A 19,708-nucleotide genomic window follows, 5' to 3' on the forward strand; every position below is an offset into this window, starting at 1 on the left:
TTTCTGGATAACTCTTTATATGAAATGCAGCTCCCCTGTGAGAAATGAACAGGCAGCAATCACTTCCATTCGGTGTGCACAAAAACTTGGTCCTGAAGAAAAGCTCAAATAGCTTTTCTCGCTGAAGACTGCACAGTTAGCTCGTAGCAAAGGGTAAGTCTTGGGAACTGCTGTGTGATACTGTTTTAGGTTTTTTTGATTAATTTTTTTATCTTGCTTCTCTGTCAGGTTTAAAAACAAGCTGCTGTTTTTACCAGCACCATTCTTTAGACAAATGTTCTAAGTATTTAATCAAGTATGTTATGCTTTTCAGTAAGACTTCTTTTGAATGGCATGCTCCTGCCTTTTGGCCAAGCAGGGGTGAAGTGCTACTATATTTTTCACATCAGTAAAGGCATTAACGCCATAGGTTTGATGAAAATATGGTTCATACACTTGTGCATATAAAATCTAAGTGTGTGTTGCTGAAGTATACCAGAGATAAGGTAGTAAGCCAAACCAAAATGCATTAGCCATGCTGCATTGCATGAGCCTCCAAGGAGAAAAATGGTATTTCTGATCTGGTGCTGAGGTCTGCGAGTGGGAGCTGTACCTAGCAGCTCTGGCCTGAGTCACTGTGCCTGGCTGCTTTTACTTGCAAGACATTTATTAACTTGGTTCAATGTTGTGATGTATAATCTGTCTGAATGCAGAATGCCTAATGATGTTGTGAATCAGCTGATTTCATCTTGTCTTTCTGGTCTTTTCCTTTTTCTTGTCATGGCTCTTACGAAAGGAGAACCAGACGCTAGGGAAATCAATTTACCACAACAATATGTGTGGCTCCCAGGCAGATTGATTTAAGTAAGCAAGAAGCTTAGATTTGAATAATTTCAGTCGTGCTTGAACACTCCAGTAATTTTTCTAGAGCTTTCTGGTCTGGTGATACTATTTTGCAGCTAATTTTAGCTTTTATTGCTAAGCTTGGTATGTTTCCTGATGAAATTGATACTATCTGTAATTATTTAAATGCTTGCATCTTAATGTTTCTATCTTTTTTAATAATGCTTAAAAATGGCAAGACATTATCTACTGAATTACTTATCCACGCTTCAAGCTGCTTTTGGATAGAAATGGAAACTTAATTAAAATGCAGAAGATGAGTATTGTTAAAGTAGAACTGAAGTGTTCAACTTCAATATTGGATCAGAACAGTTGTTTTACATGGAAAATTTGTTGATATATCAGCCTAGCTTTCCTGGTCATTATGACCTTTGAGACTTGAGAATAAGTGATTATTTTTTTTTTTCTTTTTAATGATTAGAAAAAATTTCTTTTTTTTTTTTTTTAGTTCAGTGCCTCAGTGTCAAGGTATTGAAGTGAATGCAGTTCTAATTGAGAACCCATCTTGTCTGCACGTGTAGAAAAGGCTTGTTTATCACAAGTTTGTGACTAGTTCCTGGAGGAGGAAAGGAAAGTTTTGCCATGGCAGCGTGTTAGCAGGTTCCTGAGCTGTGTAGCGATGGCTTCAAGAGCAGAAGCACCCACTGTGGGTTTCCTGTCACACAGCAGTTCTGTGACGTGATTTCACCAGCATCCTTGTGAATTCTGAATTTCATTGCCAGTCTTACTGCTTGATGGTACCATCCATCAGATGGACTTGGTGGTTGTTTTGGTTCTTTGGAGCGTGAGGAGAGAGGACTCAAATTCTGGCTGCTTGCATGCACTTGAATTTCTTCAGTTTCTTGGTCAGAAAGACTGGTGGTGGGTACCTCTTTGTGACTAAGGCTTTGGTTGGCTTATCCTGACTGGTGTTTTTTTGGCTGACCCAGATTGCATGTAACCATAATTCATGTTTCTGGGGAGAACTGCAAAACAATTAACTAGAGCTGTTTAATTGTGAGCATTAACAAGATGGGTGCCCTACTGGGCCACCCTAGAGAAAGTTTTGAAACTTACTGTTGAGTGCCTTGTAACTTTTTTTTTAGAAAGGATATAAAATTGATGGTAGATTGTTAGATGGGCAGCACAGCTCAATGTTGCCTTTTGAAGCACAGGGTAGTGTAGGGAGCAGGGGTTCTTCTCAACATGTCTCACAGGCAGCCCTACCCATATGGGAGGGACTTGAAATGGAAGCTGTGCTGTTTCTAGGACTCCCTAAAAATAGCCTACAGAGTTTTGCTGCTGAGTTCATTGGGTGATGGTAAGAATCCAGCAAAACGGATCTCATGGGGGAAACTCATACAGGGCTGGTGAAGTCCTCTGGGCTGCTGAGGCAATGTCCTAATTCTTTGTTGCAGAGTGATGCTGCTTTCAAGTTGCCGTTGTGGGCTGTTTTGTAGACCTTAATATGTGTTAACACTTTGCTTATTTGCACGTATTCCCACTGTGTTACAAAGGCAGTGCTGTTCCTTAAGTGAATTTATAGCAGCCTGTCTCTGTGACTTTTGCCTCACTAGTGTAATGGGATGTGCTATTTTGAATAACCAGAAAGTTATCAACAGAGAAATTTCTTTGAGAAGAATTGAAGAATGAATAATGTAGCAAGTCCAGCTTTTTTTCTGACACTGGCTGATCTTTTGAAGTGTTTTAAAATCTAGACATCTGGCCCCTGTAAGTGGTGTCAAGTCAAGAGCTTGCGTGCAGCATGGCTCTTCTCAGCTCCTGTGTTATGTTTGACATAATGAACTTATACTGCAATGTGTCCTAACAGTGTTTTAATTGCTGTCACCCTAGCACCAGGGAGCCTCAGGTCACCATTGGGTTTTCCCGGCAGCTGTGAGGTACCTACAGCTTTTTCAGTGAGCTTGTGGGTGTTGTAATGGAGAAAGAGAGGATGGATGCAGCCGAGGAGAGGATGGTGGCTGAGCATGGTCAAGCATTTGTTGTAGGGTTTTTTGCGTGTTTTGAACAGTACTGTGATAAAATTGCCACATACAGGGCATGATAAAGCTGGTGGTTGTGGTTAATGCTGAAGCGTGAGAAGAACCGAAATGGTTATTTTACCAAAGCAGGGAGTTGCCTAGCTCAGGGCTCTTGTTTTTCACCTGCCTCTTACTGTGGGGAAGAAGCAAGTGATATATTGGGGCCCTGCAGATCTTCTGAAGAAAATGCCAATGTTTTATTTCAAATCCTGCTGTTAGAAGCGGCTGAAGGCTGCCTGTGCTAAGGCTGTTCTTGCTTTTGAGGGAGACTTCATTATGCTTCATCTCTCAGGAAGGTGGCTAGACTGACAGGCGAGGTCCAGGAGACTTTGTGCTTTCAGAAAATCTCTTGCAGGGTAATAGCACTGCAAAGCTGGCATGTGGGGTCCCTTGGTACATCTCCCCACCTTTTAGCAAGGTAACAGGAGCTTGCTGAATATTGCATGGGAATTCAGGAGGATATAAGCCATGCGGAAAGCTAAAATAGTCCTTTTCTTATAACAGTGAGGAACTAGTGCCTGGTGTTGTGCAAGTCCTTTTGCACGCCTGTTTGTCCATGTATAATGTCCAGCACTTTTTGGAAGTACTGATGTTAAATCTGCTTGTGCCTCCATTGCTCTGATTTGAAATGCTGTCAGCTGTGATAGAGGTAACTCCATGTTTATTTTTTCTCTCCCCTTAAAAAACTGGGGCAGGTGGGGGGAAGAGTAGGACTCTTGCCACTGTCCTGAAGGAAGGAGGGAAGACTAAAATAAAATAGTTCTTGTGGTTTGTGGTTAAGGCTGATGTGGCTTGAGGTATTTGATTTTTATTGCTTCTAAGTAGAATAGCTGGCAGGAGTTAAAAATAGCTGAGTCTGCTTCCCACCTGTTTGGATGCTCTCTTATTTTGGTTCAGAGGTGGAATGTGTGAATGTAAATCATCAGGATTAAAGCAGTGCTGCTGGTGTGGCTGAGCAATGGGCACAAGATGCTTATTGGCCTTGGTGAGGCTAAGCTCCCTGATTGATGTGACACATGTGCCTTGTTCAAAGAGCAGGAAGAAACTGCTCCTGGGGAACGATCTTTGGGAGTGCTGTATGGCTTTCAGTTGGAAAATTGGAGTCATGAGCCCATGTGTTGAATAACAAAGACAAATATGAATATTGGCTGGCAGAGTGTTTAGAGCATTGTTCTGTTTATGCTGAATGAAGCAAGAGCCCTTGGAGGAGGAGCCTGGTAGCAGTTAGAGATACTATCCAGTACATGAGCAACTGTAGTGTAATGAAGCTGCTTGCAAGTGGGGAGTGTTGGAGCTCGATTGCTTTGCTTTGCAGCATAACACTTCATTAAATTGTGAGAGTGGGGAGATGAGTAAGCAACGTGTGCTCTGAAACCTGTGCTGGAGTACTGTGCTTCTCAGGTCCCTTGGGACACAGAGCTTTTGGTATGAATGTTTTTCTCAGCTTCTGTACAAAGTTGATGTGGTAAGGATTTCTCTTATTTCCAGGCCATGTACATCCAAAACATTATTTTTTGAGTAGCAGAACATAGGACGACGGGCTCCCCTTGGGAGACGGGGGCTCTAGCACACCACCTACAACAGCATTTTTTGTGTAAAACTGCATCTTGCTTGTGAACTGTTCATGGCTTTTTTGAAGCTTTCTGTAAAGTTAAGCTCAACCTGTGGTACTATAGAGTACATACAGAGACTTCACATCTTCTGTTGAAGACAAGTAATGAAATTTTGACTTGGAAAGGATGAATGTATTTCATAAAAGCTTTTTCATTAGCTGTTGCACTGAAATAATTTGTTGGGGCTTCCATTCTGTTATTCACGTATTTCTCGGCAGCATCCCCCAGCAGATGCTCTACAGTACTGCAGAAACCCATACTGTCAATTTTTACCTGTCTACTGGAATAGTAGCTTCAGTTATTTGGGGATATTTCTAGTTGGGGTTAAGGCAGAGAGTGAGTTGTCCAGGAAGGTAGTTTGAGAGTTAGATTGTCTTGGTGTAGCTTAAATAGATGTGTGGGATGACTGATGCTGCAGGTAGAGATGCTGCTGTACTTTCCCAATGATCTGCCTGATGCTGGTGGGATTCAATATCATAAGTCCATTTGTACTGGCCCAGCAGAAAATGCTAAAATGTTGAACAACTTTTCTGTTGATTTGCTGAGTTTTGGACTCTGCCATGAGCAGGAGCCAGCAGCAGAGGCCAAGAAGACGGCAGATTTCCACCCTCAGTTGGTGGGATATTGGATTGGTTAAGCGATCTGCTGTGGTTTCACCCTCCTGGCTTTGTCTAATAGCTCGCCTTCTGCTTTCATCCTCTGTGTGACACTACCAGCATCATTGCATGCCTTTTGGTCTCTTAGGTTTTTAGCCAGTGTTGTGAGAGCTTTCCAGGAGCAAATCCTGAAACCTCCTGGCTGGATCTGCAGCTCAGTGTAGGTGCTGTGCTTAGCAGGAAAGCTCTGTTGTGGAGGAGTGTTACGGGAAACACTGTATCTGGTAGCAGTGCTGCCAAACTTCTGTGGCAAGCATAATTTCAGGGTCTGTCTCACTCTGTGATGCATTGGGACTGGCTGGAAAGCCTCCAAGAGAAGGAAGAGAGGGGACTAAGGGAAGAACAAATGAACATCTGGGGCAAATTTGCTTTGGTCGTGCTGACCGTTAGAACGTGGTCTGATGCGTGGATCAGTGTTGAAATGAGAAAGGTCCCTGCTAAGAGGGCTTAAGGCCTTGAGAGTCCCTGGTGCAGGGAGAGGGAAGCAGCAGGGACAAGAATACCATGCATGAGAGGACTGTTTCGCACAGTGCCTGGCACTTCTACCACGGAGCAGCTGTGCAGCTTCCAAGCACCCGCTTTGCACAGGAACAGCTGGCTGGGAGAGAGTAATCTGCTGGTAAGAAATACCCAGCAAAGATATTTGACTTGTTGGATGGATGGAATCGGTGTGTTTCCTTTAATTGCACTGTGATCTGTGGTCGTTTTAGATGCATCAGAACTAAAACTTGAGCATTTTCTGTCATTTTACTGCTTATGGTATTTGCACAGGGAGGGATCTCTGCTGTGGAGAAAAGGCACGCAGCCTGCTGAAGACTTTGCTTAGTGTTAAGCAAATGTGAAACAAGCAAAACATAACAATTACTAAAATTCTGTTGACTACATATCCTTTCCTGTGTAGCTTTGGTAAAACTTGCTATACTTTCGTGGTGTTTGAAGCAGATACTGAACGCTGGATCCTCAAAGTACAAGTGGACAAGGCCCGCTTCATCCTTGCCTCCTTTTTTTCCTTGGCTGCTGGACCAGAAGGGCATACAACATTTTGTGCTGGGGTTTTCTGTTTTTGTTTTGTGATACCTTTTCTGAATGGGCATACTTGTCTTAATGGTATCATACTGATGGAGGATATAAAATGTCAGCATAGGTGGAAAAGTTTGTGGAATCTAGAATTTGGTTAAAACAGTGAAAAACAGTTGCAAAATTTGGTGTGATGTGCTACTTGTGCTTTGTGTGTGGGGGGTGGCTATGTGGGGGGGGTGGCTAAAGAAATTGCTGGTCATGATGATTTGACTTTCATACACCAAGTTCTGTGTATGTTTTGGAGTCAGTTGTTAGGTGTTTGTGTATAACTTGTACTACTAAGTTTGCATAAACTAGGAGTGCCCAACCAATGTGGAAATAATTATTTGGCCAAATGATTTTCGGTGTTGCAGGTTGTGGCTCTCAAGTGGGGCAAAAAATTACTTACGTGAAATAAGCAAAGTATATGGAAGCTTGGAGCTTGGTAACTTGGTGCATGGTATAGGCACAGTACTATGCCTCAAACTGGCTTTTTTCAAAGCATGAATGGTAAGCGTAGAGGTTGGTTTGTTTTTTTTTTTTTTCCTGACATGACAACACTGGGTTTGTTTTTAGTACTGACAGTTCACTGGCATTAGAGAATATTTCAGACTCAGCTTTAACAAGTTTAACTTCCATTGCTCACTAAATGTGTAATTAGATTACGAAGTCTTCTCATCTGTTTTGAACTTAAATTATCGCTATCGCTGGTTTTAACTTTATCACACATGACTCTTTCAAGATTGCAGGATGTGTGAAAATGGTTTACTGTAGCCATATGCTTGTTGGCACAGAACTCCAGGATGTTTCAGTAGATTTGAAGCATGGGTGGTTGTGCGATGTGTGGTTTTTCTACTTTTACAAAAGCTGTGTTGATTCTTGCCTAGACTACTGTATCTGTTCAAGTTTCGACAGATTCTTCTGTGGGATAATTTCCAGCGGTTGCCTCAGGAAGGGATCAGGTTCAGGTTTGCAGGAGTGTGGCTCCCCCAGATGTCTCCTTGAACTCTACCTTGCATCTAGACTGTGCTTTTTTCTGGTGTCGCAAGTCTAGCTAGCTTGATACCTTCCGACTGAAGTGCTGTGGTGTGAGCTTGCTGTCCTGTCTGGGTGTGTTACCTGTGGGAAGGACACAGCTAAGAAGTCGGTTTTCCCTTTATCATCTTGCTTGCTTCCTCATTAGAAGCTCCTGGGTCAGCAGGCCTGCTCTAGTTTCTCTACAGATGCTAGTGATAAATGTGTTTTTTAGGTCAGAGTGGAAAACTTAAATGCTGTGGCAGGGAACCATGAGCTGCCTGTACTGTGTATCCATACGCACTGTGCTCTGTAGCATATTGTATGTGTGACAGTGCAGTAAGCTGGGGAACACCCACAGTCTGGCTGGACTTCTGCCTACCCTCTCTTTCATGGGAAGGTAGCTGATTTAATTACCATACTTTCCTAATTGACTTGTTTGCTCTTTTTGCAATCTGTTCCTGAATTTAGTGAGAGAGCATCTATGGAGTTCCTCCTGTCCTCAAGCCAGTTGCCCAATTGCCTTTTTATTTTGCTGGGTTGCTCACACTGGTTCTTGGTGGTTTTTGCTTGAATGGGCAGGTCCAAAGTCCGTTGTCTTCAATGTCTGAAGATTATCCATAGTTTGTATTTGAAATATGCCCAGTCCTTACTTTTCAGCAAGTGCGCTGCTACTCTTGCCTTAAGAGTAGTGGAAACATCTGCTGTCATCCCCTGTCATCCCCTGTTCTGCTCTAAGGAGGGATTAAATTTGGGGAATAAAGGCACTCATGCAGTTGACTTGAGACTCTTCTATTTGCGTGATATTTGCCAGGGAGCAAAGGAAAGGAAGGTCAAGCAGCTGCTGGTGATTAAAATAGTCTCTGCAGAGTTCTCTCAAGACCTTGAGTTTCATCCACATAGTTGATTAGGATTCTTACCTTGCTTTTCAAAATCCAGTGGTGTGAATTATTTTTTTAGGATGTGATGGAATAAGACCAGATCCAGTCTGTTTTTTTATGCACAGCTGAAAGGGCTCTCACTCAGGCTGTGAGGGTGACAGGAATTGCACCTAGGCAGTGTGCTTTTTACTACATGGTGGCACTGGTTCGTGATACAGCTACAACTAAAGTATTGCTGGGAACCAGCATGATTGTTCATTTCAGCAGCTAAAACACCAGCACCTTGTGCCTCCTTGCGCCTGGGTAGTGGTGGTGGGTTGCTCACTTGCTGTGTAGTTTTGACCTAGTTTTATAGCACTGCTGAAATGGAGATTTAGAAAGGGATGGCTGTCACGGCTTGTTTGTGTGAGTTGAGATCTGGTGGATGAGAACAGGCACTTCTAAACACAACGGTGTTGACGATCTCGTAGCCTGGTGGTGATGTGACTTCATAGAAACCTTTCAAATTTTTCTGTAGAGTTCACAATACTAATGCAGTATGACTTGTGTCTGTTGTATGTGACTGAATGGAAGGAAATGCTTTTTCTGTTCAGGTTTTCTTATAGCTGTACTTGTTCTAAACTCTGCTTTTCCTGGGAGGTAGGAAGTGATGCTCATACCCTGGAATATGAGTGCTAGTGCGTGAAGGAGTTTGGAGAGCTTTTCAGAGAACTGCAAAGGGAGGCAATGTATTCCCACCAAAGCTGCTAAACGGCAAAAGCTTCTGTGAGCCTAGAGGCACATGTACTTTCTGTAAAGTCTGTTTTTAATCCTTCAGTTAGGAGATGTAAGAGGAGTCCTTCTCCCTTGGTAACTGGTGGAATATCCTCCTTGCCATCAGCTTCCTTTCCTCAAATGCCTCGACTAGCATGTGGTGTGGGTCTGGGCTGCTCTCTTTCTTTGCCCCGCCCTTGGGGGTCTCTGAGCATCTGTGTTCCTCAAGCTCACCACGTGGGAATGACGAAATGCAGCTTTTCTTGCTCCTCAGCTTCTCTTAGTTGTAATTTGAAACTTACCTTTTTTTCATGGCTCTTACTACACAAGCATACTGTTCTGAAACTGCTCGTTTAGAAGGTTTCTTGGGTGGCTACGGTGGATAGAGGGCCACAGGCTCCTCAAAGGCAGAACTGGTGTGGGTTACGCTGGGGAGATTTTTCTTCCCCTCCCTCAAACTCAGCCCTTCAGTTTATCAGAGACAAGATAAAAAAGATTACTTTTCTCCTTTTGCTACACTTAAATTAGGAGAAGCCGGTCAGCATTGCCACTGAACCAACCTCTCGTACACTTGCGATAGTAGCTAAAGGATTATTGCCTAGATATTATGCTTTTGCATATTTACATACTGAGCTGTGAATGCATACAGTACTAAAGCTTAGTTCAGGTCCCATTTTACTTCCACTACTCTTCTCAGAATAAGGCTTGATTTCTCAGAGCTGGGGTTTGCTGCAGAGTACAGGGAAAGCTGGTATTTCAATGTGCAGTATTTTAATGCTGTGTATTTCAAGAAAAGCTTGTTTAAGCTTCCCAGGTCAGTGAGAACTGGTCTGTTATCTTCCTGGGCTCATCTTTCCAGAAAAAAAATGAGCTTTAAACTTTGGTGGATCTGAAGCAAAGGTTACTGGGTTGGAGGATGCAAAAATAACTGAAGCAACCAGGATGGGTTTTGAGAGAGTGCTCTCTGGCCCTTAAAATTCTTCTACTTGCAGGATGTGTTAGTAAGTCCTGTCCTCTAGAGGAGAATTACAGCGTTAACCTATATATGTTTATAAACTATCCTTGACGAAAAGACTGAGACAGCAACTTCAGTGGAGGGCATTCTGACTCTCAGCTTTTAAAAATGGTCTTAGTCTAAAACCTCTGTCTGCTGAATAATTAGGATGGGTGCAGAAAATGAAGAAAAAACTACTTGGTAAGTTCATAATAGCGTGGTTCTTAGAGGCTCCTTTAAAATGGTGTAATTTGGATGTCATTTGAGTTTTCAGTTGTGAGGATAACAAACAGGCCTTTTAAAAAGCCAGCCTTTTAAAAAAAGTTGATATCCTGATTTTCAAATTTATGATTACTTTGGGAGGCATGGTTTTAGATGGTGTCAGTCTGACCAAACTGCAATTAATTACTGTGATCCTTCAGGTACTCTTTTGTTTATGTTCTAAGTGGAGAGGTAATTTCTGCCACTTCCTGCTATACAAAATGAAAGTGCTTTAGTTAATAATGGCTGTAATTAGGGACTGGGAAACATTTCCCATGCTCTCTTTTCCTCATAAACTTGTGTTTGTGCTCTCTGAAGCAGCAACAGTGCAAGTGTTGGTGTAACATGTTGTGCAGCAGCAAACTCTTGTACTGAAGAGCTCTTTGGGATGTAGGCTGCTTGCTTCCAAAACTGATGAAATGCTCATTCTCTTATGTCAAATGTCTGAGGCCTAATGTGGTGGTGTCAATGATGTGTTTAAGCTTTGAGTGGTTTTGTGTCTGTGGCTTTTAGGCCATGTCTGGCATCTTAAGTATCAGTGGAAGCAGAGACATTGTGAGTCAGGATTGATTTTTTTCTGTGGGTGTGATGGCCAGGTGATTTTACCCTGCGTTTGTGCTGGTTTGCTATGGAACTGAGATGGATTTGTATGAACTTTTTTCAGGGAGTTCTCCATTGTGGGAGCTACTCAGGCTGGAGGGAGGACAGGATGGTTTGCAGCCAGAGTTCTTTCTGAAGTGGTTCCCTGGGAGAATATAGCAAATGTTTTGAAATGATATACAAATAATGGATGTTACCAGTTTATCATGGTTGAAGGCATAAATCTCAGGGCTGCTTTGAACCAGCCCCTCTGTGTACAGCTGAAAGAAAATACATTGCTTCTCAAATGGGGAATAAGAACACTTCAGTCTGTGGGAGGGAAGCGAGTCCTACCTTTGTCCTTTGGCTGTACACAAGAAACTTTTTTATTTTTCTTTAAACTTTACACCTTTGTTTTCCCACAGCTGCTTTTTTGCCGCTTTAGTTTGGGCAATTGGGTCAAACACAAGCGGATTCATTATGTTTTTGCAGTGTCTACATAAATGCTGCTACTCTTGCGCTGTTTATGTTCTGTAGAGTTAAGACAGCTAAAAGTCTAAAGTACCTGTTATTTCAGTCTTTTTGGTACTTAGATATCACACTTTTTATGCAGCTTTTAAAATTCCTATTGCTTATGTCAAATTGTTTCTTATAATGAAAACAAACTGACAGTGTGTTAGTTTCTGTAAGTTTATACTCTTCTGCATGTTAAGTGCATCTCATGCGTAGTGAACTGACACTCCTTTTTTCTCCTTTCAGCCAGATAATGAAATCTCTTCAGACTGCAATCATGTAAGTATTACTTTTGTTTACTTAGTCTTTAACTATTGCATTTGCACCTTTTATCCCTTATCAACCTTAGATATTTTGCATAGTTTGGTAGCTTGCAAAAGGCCTTAATCAGGACACATTTAGGTTTCCACACTGGCCTATGGAGGAAGAGCACAAGATGACTTCTTTAACTCAGTATAGCCACTGTGATCTTACTGGAGACTTCAGAGTGGAATATATTTAAGAGCTTTATAAAGCGTACTTCTATATCAGAGGATGATAGCAGATGTCTTTCCTATTTTATAGCTGGGGGGTGGTTCCCGTGAGTTACTGGGAGCAATATGATGTGCTCCTTTTGGGAAAGATGTGAGCAGTACTGAATTTAAACTCTTAATTTCAGCTGTTGAAGCCTTCTGTATTACTTTCACAGCTGCTAAATTCTCAGACTTGCTTGGAAAATGCTGTGGGGGTGTGGTATTTAGAGGCAGTTTGAACCACTTGGCTGGTTTTAGAACAGATTCCCTCTCAGCACTGTTTAACAGTGAGCAAACTGTTAGCCAGTTTTCAGGCTGTTGAGCTGACTCTTCAAATCCCAATACTTAAAAAAAAAAAAAATATTGGAGCTAAGGTTGGTATTAGGTTTCCTTTGGCTTCTCTCATCTGCATTCTGTTAGAATACACAGTGTTATTAATTGTTTGGTTAGCCCTGGACGCAGACAGACAAGTGCATGCCTCAGTGACCATTTTGGTTTCGGATGCTTGAGAAGCTGTATCTTGGTTTATTATTGGAAGATATATTCCAGAAATGAAACCAGCCATGCTGTACAACTATTAATTTCCAACTGTGTTTACAAATTAACCTTTAGCACAGTGCTGCCTGACTTCATTGGCAGCTGTAATTCTCTGTTGTGAGGGTTGGATTGGATGAAGGGCACACGCTTCTGTTTAAATCTTTTTCCTTTTTTTATTTTTGAGAAAGAGAAAACTCCAGTAGTTAAACTGTATCTACCTGACGTTTAAATATGCCTCAGAGATACCTGAATTAAGAAGAAATTGAGAATTCTAGAAATCGAAAGTTGGACCTTTCTATTGCGGGATGAAGTGACAGCATCTCTGCCATAAGGCAGATGTCAGGCTGCTGTGTGGATCATAGAAGCCATTCATGAATAGCAAGTGTGGGCAAAGTCTGAATTTTTCGAGGCAGAAATTGAAGGGAAATGATCAAAAGCTAGACCACAGAGAGAGGCGTCTTGTGTCCAGATGTTTTCTTTGCCCTTCTCTGCAGTCTTTGGTAGTACAACTGCTGATCATCATCTAGGAAAATACTGCCTAGTGCTAAAATCAGGATTTTAAAGCTGTAAGTTTAACCTTCCTTCTGCCTGTGGGAAGATTCCTTTGGTGAGCATCTGATTTGGAGACTCCTCAAAGTTCAAGATTACAGATGCAGAGGTGTATTCTTACGGTGTTGGACCTCATTCTTATTCTTCTGATCCTGGCTGGGAGAGGTCTACAGCATTCTTTGTGAGGACTGGTTCCCCATTTATTCACTTTTTTCTATTAATCCTGTGTATTTACAGCTTACTCCCTCTGAGATACCCTAGTTTTCCATCGTCTCCTTTTTTTAACTTTTCATAACTCCAGTGCCATGATAGAAGGTGTGGAAGATGTTGCAGTTGTGCTGATTTCATTTTTAGTTCTCTGTGCATGCTTCCACCATCTTGGAGACTATGTAAAACTTCTTTCCTTGTGTATGAGCATGTTTTTGTTTTCCTCGTGTTCTGTGTACAATTGAAACTTCAATGTAAGTTTGACCAAACTGCTAATCTTTTTGATATGAATTTGATTTTTGTCACAAGGGCCAAGTATTTGAAATGGATCTTTGAAGCTGTTTAATCTTTATGTTAATGAAAAATATTTAGATGCAACAGAAATCCCTAGAAAAAAAACAGATGAGTTAATAGAGCTTTTCTCAGGCAACATCCCAGATATTAATTGGCTGAGGTTTTGCTATCTTACCCTGTATTCTTACTTTATGGTACCTCAGGAGGACATCTGGGATGTGTATGTATCTGCAGAGTGTGACTTGCCCAAGATTGATTCTTGCATGATGACCCAATGCATCAAGACTCCTACATGAGCTAATCTCTGGCTCCTAGAAGAAGTCATTCTTACTGAGGTGTTTTGCAGTCTAACCTGTAATGTATCATTGTGCTTAGCAAGAGAGAGAACCTCGTGTAGGCTTGAAATATATCTGCACCCAAAAAGTTGTCTGGTTGCAACCCCTCACGGATGGAATTCTCCAGCTGTATTGTCTCCTTCCTTTCTTGCTAGGTTTTTATTAGGTTTTCAGTATGAAATCTGCTCATGTTGAGGGCTTAATTTTTGTTAGATCGTTTTATATCAAGCGGACAAGCCATGGTGCAGAAAGGTGTGGCAGGCTAGAGACGTTGCTAAATATGCAGCAGGTAGCAAGTTACAGCTTTCATTGTTTTATCCTTTTAGTTATAAAATTGTTGTAGTTAGATTTATTTCCTTTTAAAGAGTCGGCTCATGACCTTATGGAGAGATTTCTAACAGCCTGAATTTGTTCAATATGAGAAAATTATTGCAGAAATGAAGGGACAAAGTTGTCAAGGAGACTTTACGTTTATTGTTGCGCTGTAGAAGGCTGCTGATAGAGATCAGGAATAAATGATGTTTCATTCTTTTCTGAAGCAAAATATTTGTCATTCTTCATGGGAAGTTCTTAAAACCCCTTTCTACAAACACTTTCTTTGTAGCTCTTGTGGAACTACAAGCTGAACCTGACTACAGATCCGAAGTTTGAATCCGTGGCCAGAGAAGTCTGCAAGTCCACTATTGCAGAGGTAAGCCAGAAGAAAGGCATGGCTGCTATTGTGACTCAAAGGTTTTTTTAATTTCTTTGTGATGGTGAATTAGGGTGCAAATAATGTTTTGGCTTTGGGGAAGCTCTAGTCTTATATGGCATATTACTAGGCATAATTAAGTCTTACCTTCTTGCAGAAAAGACCGGTTACCTTAGTGGTGCCTGGCAAAGAGGCAAGTGGAAAAAAAATTATAAACCAACAAACCATCAGCTCTTACCTGACCTTTTGTCAGAGATCTGCTGTGGATTGGAGTTGTCCCCTCTTCATCAAGTGTTGACAGTTTATAACAGTGTTGATATAGGAAGCGTTCCACTGAACTTAACATAAGGCTGGTTTTGGATTGTGTCTTGCTAGCAGAAAGGATAAGCATGTAGATGTCAAATGATGAATCAACTGTTTATTTTCTTCGAGGCTCAAAGTTTAATTACTCCAAGGATTCTCTGTGGAATTTACTCTTTTTTAGGTGGCACTAGGATTTAGTCCTTTTTCTCAAGCATCGACACACCTCGGTCCAGCTTCAAAGATTACTTGGTTAACGGTTGGACTCAATGATCTTAAAGGTCTTTTCCAACCAAAGTGATTCTGTGATTGATAATTCCTTTCCTTGTGCTCATTCTAGAGCCCTTGAGGCCGTGTGCTTAGCCCCACACAGGAGCTGACTAAGCTGAGGTCTGGTTGGGGTAGTTTTCAGCTAGACATCGGGGAAGCAGTGGAACCAAGGCTCTCCGCAGCAGTGCAAGCTTCAGATGCTAAACTGTGCTCTGAAAAACATAATTTTGTATATCCACCAGAATAATTTCACCTACCTGTAAACTTGCTTTTTTAAAAAAATTCAATTTGCTCTAGATGATGACTCTTATGTAGTGTTTAAAGTAGGTTTTTCTGAAAGAGAATCAACTGTGTGAATACCATATTGTCTCTCCAATGCCAGTTCATGTTGGCAGTTTATTTTCTGTAGGCCTAGCTTTCAGGGATGCAGGCTTGCTTAGGTGTGAGGAGTGCATCAGGGCTCAGAGCAGGTTTAAGATGGGTAGTTACCCAAGTCCTCCTGTTTCGATGGAGTCGCCTACGTGGTTCCACATTCTTTACAGAGTCTTCATCTGAGAAATTGAGGGTGTCAACAGCAGCCTGGCTGCAAAAATTTGGGAATTAGTTGTGTAGTTGATGGGTAAACGATTGCTTTTTCTTCATGGCCTGCTAGGGTTCTGCTTCCCCTTCTCAACACTAGCTGAGTTGCAGTAAGAATAGTGTTAGTGGGAAACCATCATTTAGTATAAGGAGACATCAAGAAAATTATTAATATAAGAAGGCTAGAAGATGGAACAGTGGAAGGAAAACAGCTTGCATTAAAGGGTTATGTTGTGTTTGGATTTTGGTAGCTCCCAAAAGCAAACACTGCCAAATCTGTTGAATCCCACTTTTTTTTTACGATCGTAGGAAAGATTGTTGTTCTGGTTTGTGTCATATGGCTGCTGCAGCATTTTTTACAACCAAGGCATTCTTGAAAGTGCTCTTTTAACAGTCTGTTTAATTACCACTTTTATACAGCAACAGTCTGGCATTGCTGTAAATGATGCCCTCTAAATATGGGATATCATGTCTAAAAGCAGTGGGAAGGGTATACAGAATTTTAGCTGTACTTTAACCACCAGTGTTCCTCTTATAATTGTGGTGAATGATGACATGAACTGCTGATATTTTGCCATTTGGTGAGTGGTTTTAAGTAAAAGAAAAGTTGAGTAAGAAACAATAGTCTCATGTGTTTGATCTTCTGATATTTAATACTGAGGCAGGTGCATAAACCATTCCACTAATTTTTTCAAAGGTATTTCTACAACACTCATTGAAACGAAGATATATACTGGGCATATACTGCTAACATACAGTATTAGCCTATTAATATTTTTCTTTAATTCCCACTAACAGGTAGGTGTTTTCTTGCTGGGGTACTGAGCTGATGTTAAATACTGCTTTGTATTAAGAACAAAACACACCTGGAAGAGTAATTTCTAGTAAAAGTCATTTGGGAATTGGTGGCTGCCCCAGCTGAGTATGTTCTGAAAAGTTCACCCTTTATCAGGTGAAAATACAGATTTACATTTCAACCTTTTTCTCAACTGTTGTGATTATTTTATTTTTTTTTTAGGTTTGTTGGCAGTAGTTTTAATCTAGAATCGTAGTTGGCTACCTGTTAACAGTGGTTGCTTCAGAAGTGGCTAGGCAATAATGTGATCACTTGGTCTTTTGCACAGTTCACTGGCTCAGGCTGTGGGGCTGTCCAGAGCCAGGCTCTTCCAAAAACAGCGTGTTGCCATTGTGTGCTAGTTTGGCTTGTGGTACTTAAGCTGAAGTTGGGCCAAACCAAAGATGCAGCTTTCTTGGAGAGAGCTTGCTCAACTCTCTCCCTTTCACCCTGCAATGACTCATAAGTGTTCTCACTTCAAAACTTATTTTATGCCTTATTTGTGACAATTACATTGACCTTAGTAACTATGTTTTTCTAATAGCAGTATAGATTAAATACAAAATGTTCTACCAGCCTACATCTGCCTTCAAATAATGGTGTTTAAAATGTTGCATGTTTTATTTGCTAAGTAGAACGTAATGGCCCCATAAGCTGAGGCAGAGTGTGCTGTTCTATTCATCTGCTCTGACCTGTACGAGTCTGTCACAGGCTACCCCGTGTTAATTCTTGTTTGAATTGGAATATATCTTTCTAGAGATGGCTCTTAATTATTTTTTTTTTTTAATTTCCATTGTAAATATTCTGACTTGTTATTTGAGAACTGATAAAATGGTTCCCTGCCTGTTTCCTTAGTGCTGCCCTTTCTTGGTGTCTGAACCTGCCTGGATTATTGATTGCCATGGATCTGCCTTTAGATTGATGACCCCTTCAGTATTTTTACAGGAACAAATCTTTGGTGTAATCAAGTGAACTCGTGTATCTATTGCTTGAAAAACTGTCATTACTGAACTTTAGTGAGTGGCTGTCAAGTATGCTTCCTGCATTGTTATGGCTGCAGTTTTCAGCATGCTTCTGAACAGGGGGCACCAGAACTGGGCGAGTACTTCAACACAGGCTTCCTGGGGTTAAAAAGAGTCTGTATAATCTTGGTACTCCTTGGAGCAAGGCATTGCGCTGCTCCTATTACAAAATTCCTCGGGGAGTGTCCTTAACTGATAAGTAGCCGTGTTTTCCACTTCCTTTGGAAGGGTGCTGTCAAAACTGCCTGCATCTTTTACTTCCAAAGGTGACATTTTTGGCCTTACTGTCCGCTTCCCTGAACAGTGCAGGCTGTGATTTATACTGGGGACCTGTCTGTTCATGTACACTGCTTTTCCAGTCCCTGCACAGCTTTCAGCTTCTGTTAGCCATGATTTTAATTTTTTTTGGACAGAGTAAAATGGTTTAGTACCAACAATCAGTTCCTATAAGAGCTTGATAAAAATGAATTTGATGAGGATTTTTCTTTATAGTAATTTTCAGCTTCCAGCAAGTTATAAACAATTCAATAAATATTGTGTTGACTTTTGAATCAGTCTTGCTTCTAGCCAAAATGTTATATTGTACAAGGTCAGGTGGCTAATGGGGGTCCAAGTATGATTTAGTGATGTTGTAATATGCTCAGCTTTCTAAATAAAGGTTTGTCAAACTAGCATTTTTCCTACAAATCCATGCAATTGCAGGGGTTCAATGTGATTATTATGAAAGATGATTATTGAGCAATAGGGTTTATAATCCTCAAGGTCGCTGTGTTTGCATTCTTCAAATACTGGTACATGTGAGTTATTTCTTATTTCTGAAATTTTTTCAAGTATTCTGACTCTGAAAATCAAACTAAAGCCTAGAGGGTTTCTTTGCCAGCAGATTTTGAAGCTACAGATGCAAGTTTCTCTGAGTATTTTTTTTTTTCAAAAGGTTAAGTTCAGTAGCTGCAGCCTCTGTATTTATTCTTTTTTTTTTTTTAAACAGATCAAGGAGTGTGCAGATGAACCAGTTGGTAAAGGCTTCTTGGTGTCATGTTTGGTAGATCACAGAGGCAACATCACTGAATACCAGTGCCATCAGTACATCACTAAAATGACAGCCATTATCTTCAGTGATTATCGGTTGATCTGTGGCTTCATGGATGACTGCAAGGCCGACATCAATCTCCTGAAATGTGGCAGCATTCGACCTGGAGAAAAGGTATCCAGAGAACATGTGGATTGTCAATAGGCTTGTAAAAGTCATTAGATTAAGGAAACTTAGGTGGAGACTCTGAAATAGTATTATTGTATTATTGCTTACTTGCAGCTGAGAAAATGCATGGCATCTCTCCTCTGAAAAGGGTGATGTCCTGATTCTGTATAGTTCTTTTTAATAAATATGCATTTGTTCCTCTAGGAGGGACTGCTAGTCAGAGATGACTTTCATTTGTCTTTCCTTACCGCACTACAGGTGATCTGGTAGGTTGTTGTCTTTGTGATCATGCTCTGTTAGGCTTGACTCAATACAGTGAATCCAAACAATGGATTTAAGCAGACCCATTGCTAGGCTTATTTCACAGTCTGGTCAGGTGTGATGCAGGAAGGTTATGGAGGTGGTGTGGCCTGTGCTATAACTCTTCCTGCTTTCTCAGGCTATAGTTGATAAGACTGGATCAGGAGCCTCTATCTGTTTGCTTCCCCTTTCCCTTGCCCACCTGAAAACAGTTGAAGGGCATGTAGTACCTAGTGTCACATTTTAGTAGTACAGACTTTATACTGTGTTTTATTAGGTAAAAGAATCGGTGTTCTTTTGCCATAAGAGACTTAAGCAGAGGTTGATGCAAAGAACAGTTTGTGGTGACTAGATGTGGGGTTATTTTCAAGGCACTGTCTTGCTCTGTCTATTTTGGCATACGTAATGCAGGCAGCAATTATGTAGTGCTGCAGGAGTGAGTGGCTGCTTTTATGGCAAGTTTTAGGGATGAAGTTATGAAATTAGCCTGTTAGCTTTTTACAGTGCATTTTAAATTATAGCTCTTATGCTTTTTAAAATTAGTCTTTCAAGTCTATTAATGATGAGGTATATTACCAAAAACATGTATATTTTTTGTTAAACAAAGTTTTCCTAGTTGCTAGAGATGTTTGCTTCTGTAAGCAGCTTCACATCTACAGTGTGTTAAATTGAAGTGCTAGTGTAATCCGGAAGGCTGAGCTGGAAACAGAAAGCACAAAAATAAGGATTCGCCTTCAGGAGCAAAAGCAACCATGCAAGTGGGAGGAACTTGCAGGCACTACGGGTTCAGACTGGTAACAGCTGAGCAGCTTGCTTTCTCCTTAAAATAAAGGCTTGCTTTTAATACTGGCCT

The 19,708-nt window shown here is 41.1% G+C and overlaps 1 protein-coding gene across 1 annotated transcript in view; it reads left to right on the forward strand.

Annotated features, from left to right (window-relative positions):
• GLG1 (golgi glycoprotein 1) overlaps positions 1-19,708 on the forward strand; it is an 86,891-nt gene that overhangs the window by 27,849 nt on the left and 39,334 nt on the right. The window contains 3 exon segments of the mRNA XM_037408773.1: positions 11,473-11,505; positions 14,265-14,351; positions 18,346-18,561. Coding sequence (XP_037264670.1) covers positions 11,473-11,505; positions 14,265-14,351; positions 18,346-18,561 — 336 coding nt within the window.

This window comes from Falco rusticolus, chromosome 15 (assembly GCF_015220075.1).
Source record: "Falco rusticolus isolate bFalRus1 chromosome 15, bFalRus1.pri, whole genome shotgun sequence".
NCBI classification, from domain to species: Eukaryota; Metazoa; Chordata; class Aves; order Falconiformes; family Falconidae; genus Falco; species Falco rusticolus.